Below are 19,783 nucleotides of genomic sequence, written 5' to 3' on the forward strand. Positions count from 1 at the left end.
TTAGAAAGACTCCTCTTCTCTGGCCCCATTAATACATCGCCGTGGGGTCTCAGCTACTTTCTTGACCCTCAGGTGAGAAAACCTACATGCGTATAACGTGCATCTGTGGGAAGTTTATCGCTCTCCCAAATGTCTAACCTTTTCTCCAGCCTCTGCCTCATTTATTCTGTCTTCCACTCTCACAATCTCTGAGGTAGCCTTGTCTTTTTAGTCTATCCCACATTCTAACTCTTCTGGCCCACTTTCACATTCCAACTGAAGTACTCAGCTTTGTGCACCTTTTCCTCTTTTCTTATCCCACCTACATTTTTGACCTTTTATTTCGCACAACCATAGGCTATGGAGAAAGGATGCTATTTCTTATCCTTGTTTCCCCTGAGTCTCTACTCTGCCAATTTGTACCAGCAACAAACAAGAAAACACATGCCAGATGATGATTAGAACTGGGAGGAGACAGAACTAAGCTGTCACCATCAGATGGCTTTCCTGATCTGCTGGCAGGAGAAAGGCTGGGATTTCCTACTATGGAAGGCTCTATTTACAGTGAAAGCTTGAGAGGTTTGACAAGGAAGAATAAGATTTTTATTGACAGAGAGACAGCTTTGAAGCCCCAGGGGAAAATTCACAGACATTCTGAGGATATCTTCTTTTTTGGTTTCCAAAAATGATATTATTTAAGGGGCTGAGTTTGTGACTGTCCAGCCATTTTATTTCACCTTTAGTTTTGTAAAAATCCTTGAGCCTTGTTTGTGACTACTTACAATTTTATTTCTGATCTGCTTCTGTCTGTGGAGGAGTATGTATGGATCGTTTCTTTACATACATGCCCTCCCATTGGTTCCCCAGTAAGGGCTGGTTCCAGCACTTTCAATTTGAATATTTCAGTGCTTATCTCTGGAGTAGCCTCTGAAAAGTCCCTTCCACTCTAGCTTTCCCTTCAGAGCAGGAGAGAGGTAGTTATTCATCTCCCACCTCTATTCTTCCTGTCCAGAACACTTCTCAGCCCTGACTGAGGTAGGAGGTAGATGGGCTCTGGGGATGAGCAGCTGGAATTTGTCAAGCTGAGTAAATTGGGGCTTGTCTCCAACTGAAACTTCAAGGAAAAATTTAATGGCAGGAGCTGAGCTCTGCTAGAGTAAAGAGATAAGATGACCACATCTATCATTCTTGGGGTCAGGGGGACCTCCCTGACGGCACATGTGCAGAAACGCTCCTTGGGGGTCAAAAAAGGAGGGGATGTTATCTCTCTGGGTGCTGCCAATCTCCCAGAGGATTCCCCCCACCCCCGCACTGGCATCCATCTTGGCTAAAAGATGCACACAAGTATCAGAGAGGTCCCTGGGCCAGGGCAGATGTGGGAAACTAAGTGAGATGATTGGCCAGAGGAAAACAAAGACCCAGAAGAACTGCCCTATATAAGTGATTTAAATCGCCTCCCTAGTGCACTCCTCATTCAGGAGGACACCTGCACGCTTCTCTGGATGTGTATTTCTGCCTTGCTTCTGTCTTAAATAAACTGCTTCTTTGTGTGCTCTCCCACATGTTGTGATGTGCCTCTAATAATAAACTTTGTGCCTATTTTTACAGCTTCTGTCTCCTTGAAAAATTCTTGTTTTCGAGGGGGACAAGAGCCAGGGTGGCTCTAGTTCCAGCCACTGTCCCCTGGTGGACTAGCAGTTAGGATTCCTGTTTTTCACCCAGGCTGCCCAGGTTCAATTCCTGGCAGGGAACTAAGATCTCACTTCAAGCCACTGCTCACTGCTGTCTCCCCAAGGTCATGACCACTGCTGCTCCCACTCCTAGTGCAGACCCCCAGGCTGCTGTCACCATTGCTAGATGTCAGGGCAAGACTTTAAGGTCTCCCACAGAGAGAGGAAAATGTATACTCCTATATAGGATAACCATTCATCTTGATCTTTCCCAGACATTTTTTTTTTTAAGTATACCAATGTCTTTTTCTATTTTTTGAAATAATTTAATTTAAAAAAAGCTTTTTTGTAAGTAAATATTTTATAGGTGTATTAATGTAACAAACCATTTTAATCAATCAATAAATATTTTAAAATGATGTGGTTTCAGTTATTTTTACTGAGCCTTCTCATTAGCAGGTATCTTGATTTGATCAGTGTGTATACCTATAGTGAAATACAGCTTAAAGTTCGTCTGCAGACTTTATAATAAGACATCAGTTACTGACAATTTTGTTGAATAAATGAATTGTTTTATGCCTGTATATGGAAAAGTAATTCAAACTCTTTCTTTAGTTTCCTTACCTATAAAATAGCAATAAAAATAGAATCTCTAGCATAGAATTGTTATCATGATCAACTGGTAAAAGGAACTTTCACATTCCACCTTAAGTACTCAGTTTTATATATTTTTCAACATGCTGTCTATTATTTGTAGAATTTTGGTGCTGGAGTAAAGAAATAATCCATCAACATTGCTAGTAGGACAATACTCTTATCTAAAATTGCCTTTTTTCTTTTATTAGGATCCATTCATTACTTTTAATCCCTCCAAATTTATTCACATATGTATTCTCTTTCATTCTGATTTTTCACTTTGCTTTCCTTCTTCCTCTAAGCAACTATACTGAAGTGTTTTTTTGTTTCTGTTTTTTAGTGTATTTTCTTTCAAAAGTTGCATTATTATTTTGTGTGTCTATAATTAAATTTACATAAATGCTATTGGGTCACATACTTCACTCTTTTTCTGTGGGTTTCTTTTTTTAATTAGCTTTCTTTCTTTCTTTCTTTCTTTATTTATTTGGTTAGTTTCTGCTTTATAACAAAGTGAATCAGTTATACATATACATATATCCCCATATCTCTTCCCTCTTGCGTCTCCCTCTCTCCCACCCTCCCTATCCCACACTTCTAGCTGGTCACAAAGCACCGAGCTGATCTCCCTGTGCTGTGTGACTTCTTCCACTAGTTATCTATTTTACATTTGGTTCGGTAGTGTATATATGTCCATATATACACTACCACTCTCTCACTTTGTCCCAGCTTACCCTTCCCCCTCCCCGTATCCTCAGTTCCATTCTCTAGTAGGTCTGCATCTTTATTCCCATCTTGCCCCTAGGTTCTTCATGACCTTATTTTTTTTTTTTTTTAGATTCCATATATATGTGTTAGCATGCGGTATTTGTTTTTCTCTTTCTGACTTACTTCACTCTGTATGACAGACTCTAGGTCCATCCACCTCACTACAAGTAACTCAATTTTGTTTTTTTTATGGCTGAGTAATATTCCATTGTATATATGTGCCACATCTTCTTTATCCATTCATCTGTTGATGGACACTTAAGTTGCTTGCATGTCCTGGCTATTGTAAATAGAGCTGCAATGAACATTTTGGTACATGACTCTTTTTGAATTATGGTTTTCTCAGGGTATATGCCCAGTAGTCGGATTGCTGGGTCGTATGGTAGTTCTATTTTTAGTTTTTTAAGGAACCTCCATACTGTTCTCCATAGTGGTTGTATCAATTTACATTCCCACCAATGGACAGGTCATCCAAAATGAAAATAAATAGGGAAACACAAGCTTTAAATGACACATTAAACAAGATGGACTTAATTGATATTTATAGGACATTCCATCCAAAAACAACAGAATACACTTTATTCTCAAGTGCTCATGGAACATTCTCCAGGATAGATCATATCTTGGGTCACAAATCAAGCCTTGGTAAATTTAAGAAAATTGAAATCATATCAAGTGTCTTTTCTGACCACAACACTATGAGACTAGATATCAATTACAGGGAAAAAATCTGTAAAAAATACAACCACATGGAGGCTAAACAATACACTACTTAATAACCAAGAGATCACTGAAGAAATCAAAGAGGAAATCAAAAAATACATAGAAACAAATGACAATGAAAACACGACGACCCAAAACCTATGGGATGCAGTAAAAGCAGTTCTAAGAAGGAAGTTTATAGCAATACAATTCTACCTTAAGAAACAAGAAACACCTCAAATAAACAACCTAACCTTCTGTGGGTTTCTTTTTTCTCATCAGTAATAGTAGCGTATTGGGTTTGGTTCCAAAACTCTTACTCTTGCAGATAAACTGGGCTGACTGCATCAGAATTACCTGGAGATCTTAGAAAAATGCAAATTAATGGGACTTAGTTGGAACTTCTAAACTCAGAACTTCCACTGGCCTGAGTGATCTTAAAGTATTTACTCCATTTAAAAGTCTATGCTTCCTCCATGATAGCAAAAATTTCCTCTTTTGCTTTTTAAGTTCTGTAATGATTCAGCAAAAAATGAACATCATTATGAAAAATAACTTTACAAAGAAAAACTGTTTATACTGACATGTTTATAAGTGTTTTTGATTATAATTGATTTTTTTCTCATAAAACCCCTAGTAAGTAAAAGGAAACACAACTGTTAAATAGTATATATACTAACTTAGGTCACAGGATCTTTCTTTTTTTTTATTAGAGTAAGTTGTAAAATGTAAGGTTGAGTTCTTAGACAAAATGGTCCCTATGTGCTTGTAGCATTTACAATTGCGTTAAGTGTTTATACATCCAGTATTCTTGGACTTACTGAATCAGAGGTACATATCTTTTTTCCAGTGCACTACTTCAATCATTAAAAGTCATTTCTCTTTGAAAAAATACCACAGCTACCAACATGCACTTTCTTATGATTTACTTTTTAAGAAATTAAAGTGCCTTTTACATAAAAAGAGATTTTAAAATATAACAATCTTTTATATTAGAATTATGTTTTTGCTAAGAAAGATGAAGTATTTTACTTGAAATGTGTTTTATCCTTATGATATGTCAACAGAATATTTACTGATCTGTTTTATTAGGTTGTTTTCCAAGTAGCTGCTTTTGAGATTGTAGATTAAGAATAAAAAGGAAATATAACTTGTCTGTGATGAAAAAATGAGAGTTCAGTGAGCAAAATGGTAGTGTTTTCAGCTCAATTCCATCCATTATTTGTCTTTTCTACATAAAGGATCACTCCACTTATAATAAGCCAAGGGTGAGACATCTATTAGAATAGTGAGGAATCTACCTAGAAAATGTATTATGAATGAGAAGTATGCAGTTTCGGAAATAGGAGGGAAAAAAAACCCCAAACAATAGTAATAGACAGTCACATTTTTGGGGGAATTGGGTCCTACTGACTTTCATTTTCACATAACAGAGTATTAGGGCATAGGTGCACGGACTTTGAATGAGGTAGGAAGCCAAGGAAGGAAAGAAACTTTTATATCCAGGATGGTCAGAGGGACAGGTCTCTCCATAAATTGGCTTTAGCCTGCTTCCTAGGTCATGACCATCCTTTCTTTAAATGTTTTGGATATTTCACCCTTTAATGTTGACTTTTCTCATTCCTTTTTCCCCTATTTTTATCTCCTACTTCTTAATATTCAAATTTAATCCATTTGTGAAGTTTATATTTTTACCATTATTGAGAATATCTTAACTGGTACAATCATTGCATAGCTACTTGGAGAACTGACCCTGTGAACCTATAGAAATTCAATAAATGAATTAAAATATTAATATTAAAGGCATATTTCCAACATGAGTTAAATTTTTTAGTAGCTCCTCTGACATGAGATTTCTTTTCTGAGGTTTCTTTTGATATTTTAACAAAATCAATCAAGTTAAAGCAGATTATGACTCAGCTGGAGAAGGGAAAAATCTAAAGTAATTCTAACTTTCACCAACTGGTTCAAAGGCTGAAGGGGCTTTGAAATAAAAACTTGCTTTTCTAATGTAAGCTGTAAATATTTAGATCTAAAGATGTGAAAAATCTTCTACAAATATATAAAGAATAAAGCAACACTCCTTTGAGCTAAGCAGTTTATAACTGGGCATAGCTTCAGAAGGAGAAAATGAACACTAAGTTATGTGACTGGGTTCAAGTTTACAGAATCCTTGTCCAACAAATAGCCTAATTCCCCACCAATAACAAAGAGCATAGACCTTGCAACTTTTTAATTTCAACACAAAGTCTAGGAACCCTGGAGTCTGGCAGTTGACAAAGCACACTATATTCATTTCACAAAGATTTATTGAGTGCCCCTTGTTTGCAAAGAGCTGTGTCTGTGACGGTCATGCATTGGAAAGCAAGGGCCTTTGCCAGGTACCTCTTCTCTATTTGGAAAAAACAGAAATAACAAATAAGCAAAAAAAATCATTATAAGTGATCGTTGTGACACCTGCCATGCAGAAGACAAGTAGTTATGAGTGCATAGAACAGAGGTCCTGATCTCATCTGATGAATCGGGAAAGACTTAGTAAGGAAATGATGTCTCATCTGAGGTTTAGAAGGAAGCAAAGTTTGGGGCCGGGCTGGGCATCCAGGCAGAGGGAACAGCATGAGTAAAGTTTTCCAGGCAGGAAAGAAAAGGAATAGGATGAGCTTGAGAAAATGAAAGCAGGCCAGAGTATTGAGGAAACCACTGGGATCAGGAAATACGGTTTAAAGTTAGCAAGAAGTAAGACTGCTGGACAGCTCTTCCTCACTGGCCTCATCTGAACTTGTGAGAAGAAATCAAGGAGTGAGATGAGGCATCCCCAAGATTTTGTGCAAGAGGAATTGATATTTATAAAAAGTAGACCACAGGCCACTTCCTTTATAGACAGTATTTTATTTCAGTTTCAAAACAATCATAAAGTAGGTTTATCCCCTTTATTTTACATATGAAGAAACTGAGGCTCAGAAAGTGTAAATAATGTGTACAGGATTCCACAGAACGGGCTTAAAAGCTGGTACTTGACAAATTTTTCTTAAGAAACTGCACCCCCTCCCCCAAAAAAAAATCTATTGCTGAAGCTGCATCACCACCCTGTTGGACATCTCCTCTCTGGAATCACAGGCTTCCTTCTGGTTAAATGACAGGACAGGACGGAGACATCAGGACAGGAACTAAGTAACCACCGGGGCCACCTGGCTTCCTTCAGTTTCCAGATGAGGAAACTGAAGACTAAAGATGCCAAGTGACACACCCAAGGGCCGGTGTGAGTGATTGCCAGAGCCTGGGTTTATTGTGAACCACCTTCTTTGGCAGCCACAGTTCCAAAAGTTAGTGGCTAAGAGAGCCACTGTTTATCTAAAACTCTGACAAAAATGTACTGAGGTAGCCACATTTATTGTAAAAAGTCATCTTGACTTTTGGAAGTAAAACCTCTTTTTATCCTCCTCATTAATAATGTCTGTTTGTGTTCTGTCTACATAATTAGAAAACCTTCTGTGTAAATAAACCAAGGTAATTTATTTTCTATCATCATGGAGATAAATTGCCTTGCTCCTAATTCTAAAACTTCTCTGACAACTTTTTTGGTGTTAATGGGAATTGGATAACTATTAGGATGCTTTAGAAGAGAACATTTGAGGTGGGTGGAATAGGAGAAGAAGCTCTGTAAACTCAAAATTGGTTTTTAATGTTTGAGATTTTTCAGGAAACCAAAACCTGAGCCCTGTTGGCCTATGCCAAATTGTTTTCTAAATGGATGAATTTGTATATGTTCAGGAAGAACATTCTGTTTAAAATGGCTAAATGCAAATTAATTGGACTTTTAACATTAAAAAAAAAAAAAAAGAATGCCAGTGAGCAGGTATTTTAAGAGAAGCAGTTCTGAAAAATTAAGTATTAATTATATTTTGTTAGGTTCTCCACTAGAGGGCAAAAAGAACATCTCAACATAATAGGTGCCTTAATGACAGGCTGGCATTTGAAACCAGGCATGTTTTGGGTTATCTCATTGTCAGTTATCATTTAAAAATGTACTTAATATAATCACAAGCAGTTGACTTGTATATTTCTTCCAGGAAAGAAGAACAATCCATTTTTTAATGTATCTGTCCCTAAGCTCATGTATTGCCATCTAGCTGAAAGTTTTCATTGTAATGCTTTTAATAAAATCACCTTAAAATTAAGAATTTGCTAATTCGAAAGAGATGTGCAGTAGGATGCAGGCTGGATGGCATTTTTAACAAGGGAAGTATATTTGGAGAAAGATTCGTTTTAAAGCTCTTGTAAAATAACATGCTGGCCCCTTAGAATTGATAGACCATGCTTGTGTTTCGTAGGCATTGTTTGCGCCTTGTTCAGATGGAGGCACTAAGGAAAAATGAGCCCCTGGTGTTTCACAGCACTCAGCTGCCACCTGTCCCATCCCCACTGCCTGGTGTCTTAGACCAGGTTCCTTAGAAGCTGAGCCTGAGACAGGGTTTCCGGTATTTGTGATTTGCTGAGGGCATGGCTCTCCAGAAAAACTTCCTGTAAGGGAGGGTGTACATCGTGATTGGGAAAGGCAAGGAGAAGAGGAAGAGTGATCTCAGACAGGCTAGCCATTGCCTAATTCACAGGGAGAGGGCTCTGGAGCATAAATTGCAAAGGATACACCTTACCAGTCATCATCAGCTGTGGGTCTCGGTGTGGGTACAGGGTCAAGGAACTCAGCGTTGGGATGCTCTTCTCAGCTGAGAGCGATGGTCTGTAGAAGGAGGCAGCTGCAGGCTCTGAAATAAATGAAATCCCTAATGGAAGCATTTATCTTTGCAAGTGAGTCTTTAAAATATATGTATTTTGTATGTATGTATTTTGTGCTCACTTTGGCACATACATATATACAAAATACATACATATACTTAAAAGATATTTAAATATGTATTTCTCAAAAGATATTTAAGGAAAGGAATAACATGAAAAGAAGGTTAGATAAGCAACTATCTTTTATATGAGGTTGATCCCTATGAAATTGCCTTATTCAATAGTTCTTGATGTAGGAAAACATCAGTTTTATCAGTTTCACATAGTTCAACCTAATTGTTGGTCTCATTGCTTTAATTTCTTTTACCTTTCTACTTACTCCATGCAACAAAAGCCATATGTGATATGTGGCATTTACGTAGTTAAGGAGTCTCTTATTTTGAAACTTCAGGGCAAAATTTTCCTATGTTGCTTCCTTTTGCTTAATGTGACTACTGTTTTACTTCTATTACTAAAATATGACCATAAAATTGTTTCCGATTGCTAAATTTGTTGAAGTTTACCCATGTGTGACTGACCAAGTACAACTAGACACTTGATTAACGGCCATCAAATAATGATACCCATTTGTCCTCATATAAGCCATATGGTCCATATGTCCTGTGAATCAAATAGAAATCTCTTTTGCACAAGAAGGATATCACAGTGGGATTGGACCTTTCCTCAGGTTGTTTAAAGTGTTCACTTAGCTCCCATTGGACGCTGAAATACTTCCTTAGTTCTTGAGACATTCAAACGATGTGTAAGATCACTCCTCAAAAAATTACAGCTCAATCATTGGGACATCTTAAAACTTTGGGACTATATTATTAGGAATGCATGTTTATGATGGTCACATCTTCCTGTTCAGTGATTTTTTTTTTTTACCGGTATATAATTATTTTTGGTCCCTTATAAATTTTTTTCTTGAATTCCATTTTAAAGATAATAAGGCTGCATTTTAGTTTTATTTTGGCTCATATTGGACAGATGTATCTTTTCCTCCTTTTTTTCGATTTTTATATGACTTCTTGTTTGTGTGTGTCTCTTATTGAGCATATATTCTCCCATCTTGATTTTTTATTTTATCACAAGAGACTTCTCTTCGTGTCTGAGATTATCTTATTACATGACGTTAATTCTGCCATATCATTTTACATTTTCCATTACTATAATTTCTTATCTCTTCTTTCCAGTTTTCCATCCAAGAGATATGAGTTTATTAGCATAGAATTTATTCATCCTATTTTGTTGTTATGATTGCCCTTAGCTTAGGGCTCATATTCACTTTTATACACCCCTGCCAATATCTATGTTTTCTCCCAGGAAGACAAGTTCATTTGGTCCCTTCTATTATTTTTCATCATGTTGATATTGTCCAATTCTAGATTTTTATTTCTGGGATTTTATGGTTATAATTTCTCTCTTTCTTTTCCATAGCTTTTTGTGGCTTTTTTTTATGGCAATGATACACTTGCTCAGGGTGTTTTATTACCTTACCTTCCTATATTTCTTGCTGCCTCCTTCTGTGTTTATTTATCTTCTTATCTGAGTCCTTGATCCAAGAAAGTTTTAAGGTGGGTCTTTATTTGGCAAATATTCTCAGGCCCTGTATGACTGAGAACATATTTTATGCTTCTGTATTTATATGATATTTTAACAGTGCATCAAATTTTAGGTGATAAAAATCTTAGACAAATTTGGTAGCATTTTTACCCTGATTTTCAAAAGATCTCACTCACTCTTTGGAATGGCTGAAACCTACTAACATAACGTAAGTAAACATAGAGTTTTTCCATGGGTTTTTAGCAACCAGTAAATACCCCAGCTATTTCATGATTTTTAATTTGGATAAAGAGATACCTTGTTGTTAGGATGTGGTTCTAGCAGGGACGTAGCAGGGAGTAAAAGAAGACAGTCTCCAGAGGGGAGATCTTAGATTACAACAAGGCTCCAGAAAGCAAGGCTGTCGGAATCCCTCAGGAATGGCTGCCATCTAAGACCAAGTTGCAGTGCCTGGCAGGACAATATAGTTGGGGCAGGGGCCGGTGGTGGGGCAGAGAACATGCGTGTACTGAAAGCTCAAAGGTGTATAACTGACATGATAAGAGTGTTAGGAGGTGCTTACATCGTTCCTGAAATGTGGCTTGGAATAATGCAGAGGGAGATGTGGGGATGGAGGAACAGGGTCCAAGTCCAGGGAGACAGGACTGGCAGACACCATGCAGGAGGCAGCCTTCCACTTGACCTGTAGGCTTACTGTCCTCAGCTCATTTGCCTACCAACGATTCACATATCCTCTCCCTCAAAGATGCTGCTGGGGGTGTTGTTTTAGGGGAGAGCAGAGTGGGGTCTGGTCCAGGGTCTCTGGAGGTGATGGGGGCACAGACTGACCCCATCACAGTCATGCCTGTTCTTCATCTTCAGAAACACTTCCAAATTTTTATGATACACCAGTTGACATCTCTTGACACACTCCTGGGTTCTAGGGTAAGTTTCTTGCAACTAGTTACAAATTAGGAATAGCTGGGGTGGGGCTAAGGCAGGGCAGGGATTGTATGTCACATTGGAATAAAATGGCTAATACCCCTTCTGTTCTATAGAAGAGAGAGAACAGAGGGAGAAAAATTCTGCCAACATCATCTTTTGTGAAGGAGACATTTGGTTTATGATTGTACTAGAGTTAGTACTAGATTCTGAGAACAACTGAAAAGGATGTTTTGCCTGTAGTACTAAGGAACTAATTGTGCCTTTAAAGGATAGAGGAAAGAAAGAGAACAGCAAATATGCTTCCTTGTCAATTCCAACTTCAGGTTCCTGAATTTATTTTGAGTCCTAAAGTGTTGTTAGAAGGTAGATTTTGCTTCATTTCCATTCCAACCCGGGAGCTGTGCAATGAAGAAAGTGAATGAGGCGGTTAATCCCCCAGGGGGAGTGGTTTTTCAATTAAGAAAGAAGCAACTTTAGATGAAAAATGTGAGTAAACATGGGGAGGTGGTGTTTGCCTTCAAAACAGGATGAACACATAGAAGAAAAAATTCCATCCTGCTGCCCTTTTGAAGGTGGTCTTTGGAGGAAGAGGGAATTCAAATGTGTCCCGAGTCTGGGCCTCCTAGGGCAGAAAGAAAAGGCCAAGAATAAAAAATAGTATAATTGGGGAATTTACAGCCATATCTCAAAAGACCTATTACAAAGATCAGAGCAGAAAATTCCTGTTTTCTTACTGGTGTAAGACTCAACTGGTCCTTAGACATCCATGTAATGATATTAATGATCAGGACTTAACAGGGAGTTGCCTGTGGGTTTTTAAAACAATTAACATGTACCAAATTCCAGCTCAGCATTTGAGAATACTCAGGGAATACACAAAGGAATGCTGTGAAACTTCATAGTGTTTATAAAACTTCACACACGGAGCAAGTGGCACAGCTAAGAATTAATATTAAGGATCCCAGGTAACATTCCATGGAGAGGTCATTTTTACCCTCCCTGTAGGTGTAACTTCTACCTCAGCTGTGGCTAAGTGCAGGAGATTCCAAAAAGGAAGAACTCTTTTTTTCGGAGACAGCATCATTTATCAATAAAGAGATTTTTGTTTCATCCGAGGACAGAAGGAACTGGCAATCACCTAGTTAGCACCCAGAATTTAAAGATGAGAAAACTGAGACAAAGTGGTTTTTCCCAGTTTACGTTGGAAGGTAGTGACATAGACAAATGTGTAAACCTTTGGGCATCACCCAAAATAAATGCTGTACCTTTAAATTCTAAAAATAAATATTCAAGCTACTGAAGTTGTTTTGTAATTTAAAAAATCATCCCAGGCTAATGCAGATGAAATCTTTAAGACATATGGATAGGAGTGGTATGTTTCTGATCATCATGAAAGCAGGTGTGTCCTCATAGCACATATCATGAACTGCCCTCATTAAGGACAAACTCAGAGCACTGCCCATGTTTTGTTCCAGGAATAGAATCTTTTTTTTTTTTAATGCACATAGTCTAATCTCCTGACTTTTTTTAAAAATTAAAGTATAATTGATTTAATACAATGTTGTGTTAGTTTCAGGTGTACAGTAAACTGATTCAGTTATATATATGTGTGTGTGTGTATATATATATATATATATATTCTTTTGCAGATTCTTCTCCCTTATAGGTTATTACAAGACATTGAGTATAGTTCCCTGTGCTATACAGTAGGTCCCTGTTGTTTATCTATTTTATATATAGTAGGTGGATATGTAAATCCCAAACTCCAAATTTATCCCTCTCCCACCCCCTTTCCCCTTTGGTAACTGTAAGTTTGTTTTCTATGTCTGTGGATCCATTTCTGTTTTGTACATAAATTCATTTGTATCATTTTTTTTTTATATTCCACATATAAGTGATATAATATGATATATGTCCCTGTCTTACTTAGTATGATAATCTCTAGGTCCATCCATGTTGCTGCAACCAGGTATAGAATCTTGAGCAGTAAAATCAACCAGCTAATGCTAGCATATTATGGACCCTGTCCTCTGGCAGCTTGCAGTCTTTCTGGGCAATGAGACGGACTCATATTAAACAGCCTTGATTCATTTAATGAGCATTTTCAAGGGCTTACTCCTTGACTTCTGAAGTGGAGCTGATGCAGGCAAAATCCCTGCACGGTAATTCTCTAGCCTGGGTTTCTGATTTTCTCACTCGTTTGGTCCATTCACTCTGAATTTTCTCCTTATTTTCCCATCAGCCCAACGGTGAGTAACCTCTTTTCAGCTACTTACACCACATGAACTGTGTCCCTCTTATCTCTATGAGGAGAACTATCCTGTAGATTTCAGCCTCTTGGGAAGAGATTCCTTCCTATTTCTAGACCAGGTCTGATTTGTCTGTGATGAACACTCCTAGCACTCTGAACTTGTCCTTCAGAACACATTATATTGTGTTTGTTTCTGTATATTCCTGATTATATAGTTAATATCTTCCTTTCCCGCTGCACTGCGGTCTCCAAGAGCAGAGAGGATGCCTGTTCGCTCGCTGTCATATCTCTAACATCCAGTAAAGTGTCTGGTACATGAGCACGTACTCAATAAAAAAGCGCTGTGGTAAAGTATTTAATTACACAAGCACAGTGTAACTCAATTGATGAGGACATTTTGAATACAGCTAATTTCAGTTGTGAATAAATAAATATTTGAAAAACATCAATTCCATCAGTTCATACAAAAATCTGGGCTGTGGTCTCGCTCCTCAATTTATGGTATTGTTGGTCTCAGCTGAGACCCATTAGAAATGCAGACGCTCAGGACCCTCCCCAGACGGGCTGCGTCAGAATCTGAAATTTACGGGACTCTCCAGGTGCTTCCTATGGGCTGGGATGTGTTGTAAATCAGGGATTAAAAACTCAAGTGTTTTGTTTGGCCAGGCAGATCCCCTAGGTGAGTGAAGTAAACCAGACGTTTATGTATGATCATAGGTGACTTCTGACCCTTGACCTCCCTTACTGGGAGTGGTGGGCACTGTGTTGACCTGGAGATTAGCTTCATCTAACAGGGGCAGCCATGTGCATATCAAGACGATTGCAGGCCTAGGGTTGCAGGACCCTTGAGCAGTTCAAGAGAAAGAGACACAAGCCTGCAAGTAGAATCTGTGGACTCAAACACTGACAACTAAATTCAGCTCTTTTTATTTATTATTTTTTCTTTTTTTAAAATTAAAGTATAATTAATATACAATGTGTTAGTTTCAGGTGTGCAGCAAAGTGATTCAGTTATACATACATATATATATATATATATATATATTCTTTTTCAGATTCTTTTCCATTATAGGCTATTAAAAGATATTGAATATAGTCCCCTGTGCTATACAGTAGGTCCTTGTTGTTTATCTATTTTATATAGCGTAGTGTGTATCTGTTAATCCCAAATTCCCAATTTATCCTCCCCCCTTTCCTCTTTGGTAACCATAAGTTTGTTTTCTATGTCTGTGGGTCTGTTTCTGTTTCATATGTAAGTTCATTTATATCACTTTTTTAGATTCCACATATAAGGGATATCATATGGTATTTGTCTTCCTCTGTCTGACTTTAAGCAGAAGAATCATGAGGGACTTAAACAGAACACACACGTGCCATAGTGCTGGTTGAAACGTCTCTAGTTTGCAAAATTTCTTACCAATGAAGAGACTTTGGGGAATGCAGTAAACAATTCTAAGTCTTCACTAATGCAGATTTCTCTTTTCTCTATTTCATTCCTTCTCTCTTTCATTATTAATTTATTTATTCAATACACATTCTGTGTCTCCTGTGCTGAGTGGTCCCTGTGCCAGGTACAATTGACCTAAAAGTGAATAGCATCGAATGTACATGATGTGCAGTGGCTCACAGTCTCACGATGACAATACTGTACTCAGGAAACACAGTGCTTTATGTAGGTATCGCTGCAGTAATTGTCACATCTATTTCTGAGAGATGTTCTTAAGAAGGTTACACTCTAGCTTGAGTGGTTCACAAACCTCAGTGGGAGACAGAGTAGGGGGAACAGCTTCCTGAAGACACATGGAGCAAAGGAGGTTTACAAGAGGATGTGGTTCAGCTATAAAGCAATCCCGAGGAGTGAATTCTGAATAGCAGGTATAGCACCCTCAGTGATTTAAAAATGGGAACGTTTCTTGTAACACTTCATCAATTTTGGCAGGCAAGAAAATCTACTTCATCTTTGCACAGGAGGGAGAGCTGTTTCACAAAGTTACAGCTCTGAATGCCATTCCTCGGGTAGATTAAGACTTAATTGATTTCACCACATTCGGCATATTTTCTTTTTTTCTAGTTGTAGGGTTCTCTCCAGTTGGTTGGAGGTAATTTTATCTTTGTCAGAGAAGTTAGCTCTGGAGATGCAGTGACATTTATGAGAAAGCCCCGCACTGGTAACAAACACTCCACAAGGCTTTATATTTGTGTGGTGGCAGCTGTGATAAAGAATGTAATAAAACTCAACCGAAGATATCATTCAAATACGGCTTGTTGATTAGCCCACAGTGGTGAGTGAGCAAAGGTCTGATGAATATTATACAATATCTGGGACTGGAGTTTTCTGATGAATGTTATACGATATCTGGGACTGGAATTTCCATCCAGGATGAAAGGATGTTTTGTCTCATTTCACTCAAGCTTTCCATTTCATCGATCCATCTATGTTGAATAATGGTCTGATGATAAAATTCGTGACTTTTCAGGGTTTTTTCTTTTTTTTTTGAGACAAAATAGTAATTTGTCCTCTAGAACACTCACCACCAAGTAAACAGGCTTGGAGGACTCTCTCTGTCTTCCTGTATTCCCTGACTCTGGATAACAAGCCACCCACCTATATGGAATTTATTTCAACGTTTTAGTGTCATCATTCTCATTCTGACTGTGAGAGGATGTTCCCGCCATATTTGTTCTCCCCATGTGACATCTCCAGACCTCATGTTTTACAAAACCTCTGCATTCTGCACACGTACCAACTTCAACAGTATTCCTCTGGAACATTTCGTAAATTTTCTTCCCTAATCAACAAAATATCAATGTGTCTGCCTGATGCTCCTTCACTCACCCTAGAGAGTAGGGGGGCCTAGAGTCACCCAGGAAAACTTGAATTGATTCTATTCTCTAAGGCAACACTTTCATTTAGACCTTCTTCTTTATCCTCTGTCTCTCTGATTACTTACATATCTTCCAACCCCCCTCCCCCATCCATATTCTGCACATCAGCCAGGGTGACATTATTTGACATGAAAATCTGATCGCACGTGTCCCCTTCTTGCTTGGAGATTCAGTGGTTTCTCACTGCCTAGAGAATGAATCCTAGACTCCTCGTCTGACATATGAGCTTCATTGTCTGTGTCTCCTGAAATGAGACACCAGCTACACCAACCACTCCAAACTGCTTCTGACTCTGACACTCTTGCCTTTAGCGCACGGCTTTCCCTTTTGCAAAATGGCGCACACACCACTCCCTCCCTCTGTCTCCCCGCTCCCGTCTCCCAGTGACATGTTACTCCTTCCTACTGCTTTGAAAGAACAGTCTCCAGAGACTGTCACTCTGGATTCCAATCATGACTCTGCCACTTACGAGCTCTGGACCTCGAAGAAGTTATCCTGCCTCTTGGGGCTTTTGTTTCCTCATTTGTGAATCAGGGTAAAATTAGCGCTCACCTCACTAGGTTGCTGTCAACACTAAATAAACAAATACATATAACGAATTTATCATGTGGGTACACAATAAATTACTATGACTAACTCCATTAACAGTAGCACATTTTATGTAATGTTTTTGGTCACCTTGAGGATAATAAGAAAGCAAACCTATTGGGACCCAAGATCATAAACAGAGGAAAGCATTCCAAAGCCAAATATAAATGATTTGGGGATTACCAATTAATTAGGATCAGTCATTTGCTGTTCTCTTTTGTTGGTTAGGGTAGTTAATACATAGTTTTTGAAATTCAAGATTAGAATAAAATGGATTTAAATGAATGAATACCTGTATTGGAAAGATGGGATAGAATGTAAAATAGACATCATGTAATTACTCAATTGCTTTTCCAATCTCAGTTGAATATTTTATTGGCGCAACAACATTTTCAAATTTTAGGATGTTTATCCTACTCTATCTTAGGAGACTAGGAGAATGGGGATTTGTCATGGTACAAACTTCAATGATTCATAGAATTATCATACCATTTAGCCTAGGTATGCTAAAGATTTTGCTGTCTCTAGGACCAATTGTCTTGGTCTGAAGTTTGAAGGGGTACATAGCATCTGATCCTAAGCCAGGTTTACAATCTCAGGGGACCCTGATGAACAGGAGAAAGTAGGTGCTTTCAGCTGATTTTTGGAAAACTATTTGGATCTCTAGTTGGCTTGGGGACAGATCATGCTTCTACTTAAAGTAATGGTCTCAGGAAGCTGGGATCCCTGATGTTATGACACTCAGAGAATTTCATAGTTGGGACACAGTTTAATGGTTGGCATTTAATGAAGCTGTAGCTGTAAATAAAAGCAGGCTCCTTTCTTGAAAATCAGCTGGAACAGAGGGAAAGTGAGATGGGACCTCCTTGGCCTTCCCAGCAGCCTCTGGTGATGTCCTCCTAGGGCCAAGGGTGCATTTCTGGGACCCCCTGAATCGCCCTGGAGCATCAGGGGCTGATCACTGATCCGATGATTTATTGATCAAATCAGGACCAGGTTGAGAGTAAAAGGGGGCCAATTATTTCCACAGCCCGAATTTGCCCAGGATAATTGTAGAAACTGGGAATGCTCCAAGAAAATCAGGTATTGTGGTTACTCTAATGTTGGAGTGAGGAGAGATGGTTAAAAAATAAAGGGGGTAAGCAGATTTATTATAAATGATTGTTTTCTCCTTGTCTGTGTCCCTCATTCTGTCTCTTTTGCTTGCATATCTATGACTTTTCTTCTGTCTGAATAGGTTTAAGTGTATGTATAGTGCTCAGAAGACCCATGCAATAATAAAAATTCCTATATACAAAAGAACCTCCCTCTGTTGAAGTGTCACTGTGTTGTAAACTGCATGATAATAGTGTCATCTGGTAAGATTACAATGCTTATGAAGTCCTTGTGTTTTGAGATTCTTAATGTTCACAATAATGCACAATGTTTTACATTTCACTTAAGCATTCACTATCTACAGATGCATCTGCATTGCAGGTCTAAGCATGATTTGTCTCCTTTGCTTTGGAGCTTTTCGGTTTGAGAGCTATTGTGAGAGTGGCAACATAAATTTAACTTTGTTTCCTCTCTCTGATAACTGCCAGTGTGTTTTAACAATTCATTCATTCAATAAACATTTAATAACTGTCTATGCTGTGTGCCAAACACTGTTAGAGCTTATGTGGGACACAGAGATAAATAAGATGTGGTCTTAGGCTCCAAGGATTCACCATCTGCTAAAATTTTTTTCTATGTTAAGAGTGTCTTCCTTTGTTTTTAATAACAATCAAATCTTAATGTTTACATTGGTAGAATATGATCAGCAATAATATACTTACATCATCATTTAACTGTCAACTTAAATGAAATTTAAACATTTATCTCTCCTTACTTCTATCCCTGTTCACTTCCTGGGCGTCTTTTCTGTGAAGTTGAGTCATCCAATGATGGCTATTCCGGAACACGAAACTCTTGATTCCGAAGAGGTAAATGGAAGATACAATTGGAGATCTGGTTATCTGTTTCCATGTGATATTAGGTTGTAGAAATAAGCCAATCTTGTTTTAAAAAAATATTAATAAAATCAGTTTTTTTTAAAAAAAAGAAAGAATGAACTGGCCTACTCTGATAGTCACATGAGTAAATTCTTGCTGCTTCTCAATGTGGAAGTGGTACTAGAGGTCCCCATGTGTGTAGCACCTTGGTCACAAACTAACTTCTATCCCCTCTGTCTTCGTGATTTTCTCTTTGGATTCATATGTGAAACCACTGTTGTCTTCTTTTTCTAGAGGGTCAATGGATATCCAATAATACTTACATGTGTCTTCTGAGTCAGAGGTCTCAGGACCTCATGGTAGCTCAGTTTCCCATCCCCCAGTGAATTTTACATATGGTGGGTAGCATACAGGCCAGGGTGTGCCATCTCAAACATACCTCTGAATTTCATGCAAATATTTAACCACTTCCACATTTTGAGCTGACAGATAAAAATAAATGCAAAAAACCTTTTTATTTTTATAAATGCTATGCCAAAGAGACAAGAAAAAGTTGTGTAAAAATATTTAAATTTTGTGTTAAGAGCAAGATAATTGAACAATGTTTTCTTCTTCTATATCCCTTCAAAGTGGTAAATGTGGGGAAAAAAATGCTTTTTAAAGGACTTATCTTTAAGAAGGTAAAAAGTGAGCTCATTCATTCATTCCAGATACCCTCACAAATGAGGCCTGCTCAGTTTTGTAGCCTCCAAGGTTAGAAAAAAATAATAATAATACAAAAGAGCAATGAGAAAATAAAATTCCAAATAAAATTCTAAATGAAATCTGAATATTTTCCCAAGCATATTTTCCACAATTTAGGGTGTATTTCATAAAGTGACATCCCTATTTCTGCAAATTTTGAAACATATCATACAGGACCGATGTGTCTCTCTGCTATAATTTTAGTCATTAAAATATAAAGGCATGTTATGAATAGGGGTGAATTTGTATCCTTGACCATATCTCTGATTATTTTTAAAACAAGGATTATTGGTGTAATGAGTATGGACATATGGGAAACTTTTGAT

The 19,783-nt window shown here is 37.9% G+C and overlaps 1 protein-coding gene across 13 annotated transcripts in view; it reads left to right on the plus strand.

The window, feature by feature from the left end:
- The window catches only part of LOC118904077 (muscular LMNA interacting protein), a 275,275-nt gene that overhangs the window by 243,852 nt on the left and 11,640 nt on the right, over window positions 1-19,783 (plus strand). For 11 of the 13 annotated variants that reach the window (XM_036869793.1, XM_036869801.1, XM_036869794.1 and 8 more), the window contains one exon: window positions 18,651-18,704. The exons of the other annotated variants lie outside the window; for them this stretch is intronic. In XM_036869793.1, coding sequence (XP_036725688.1) covers window positions 18,651-18,704 — 54 coding nt within the window. The remainder of the gene's footprint in view (window positions 1-18,650; window positions 18,705-19,783) is intronic. 13 annotated transcript variants of the gene reach the window in all.

The sequence above is a fragment of the Balaenoptera musculus genome, chromosome 11, assembly GCF_009873245.2.
Source record: "Balaenoptera musculus isolate JJ_BM4_2016_0621 chromosome 11, mBalMus1.pri.v3, whole genome shotgun sequence".
NCBI classification, from domain to species: domain Eukaryota; kingdom Metazoa; phylum Chordata; class Mammalia; order Artiodactyla; family Balaenopteridae; genus Balaenoptera; species Balaenoptera musculus.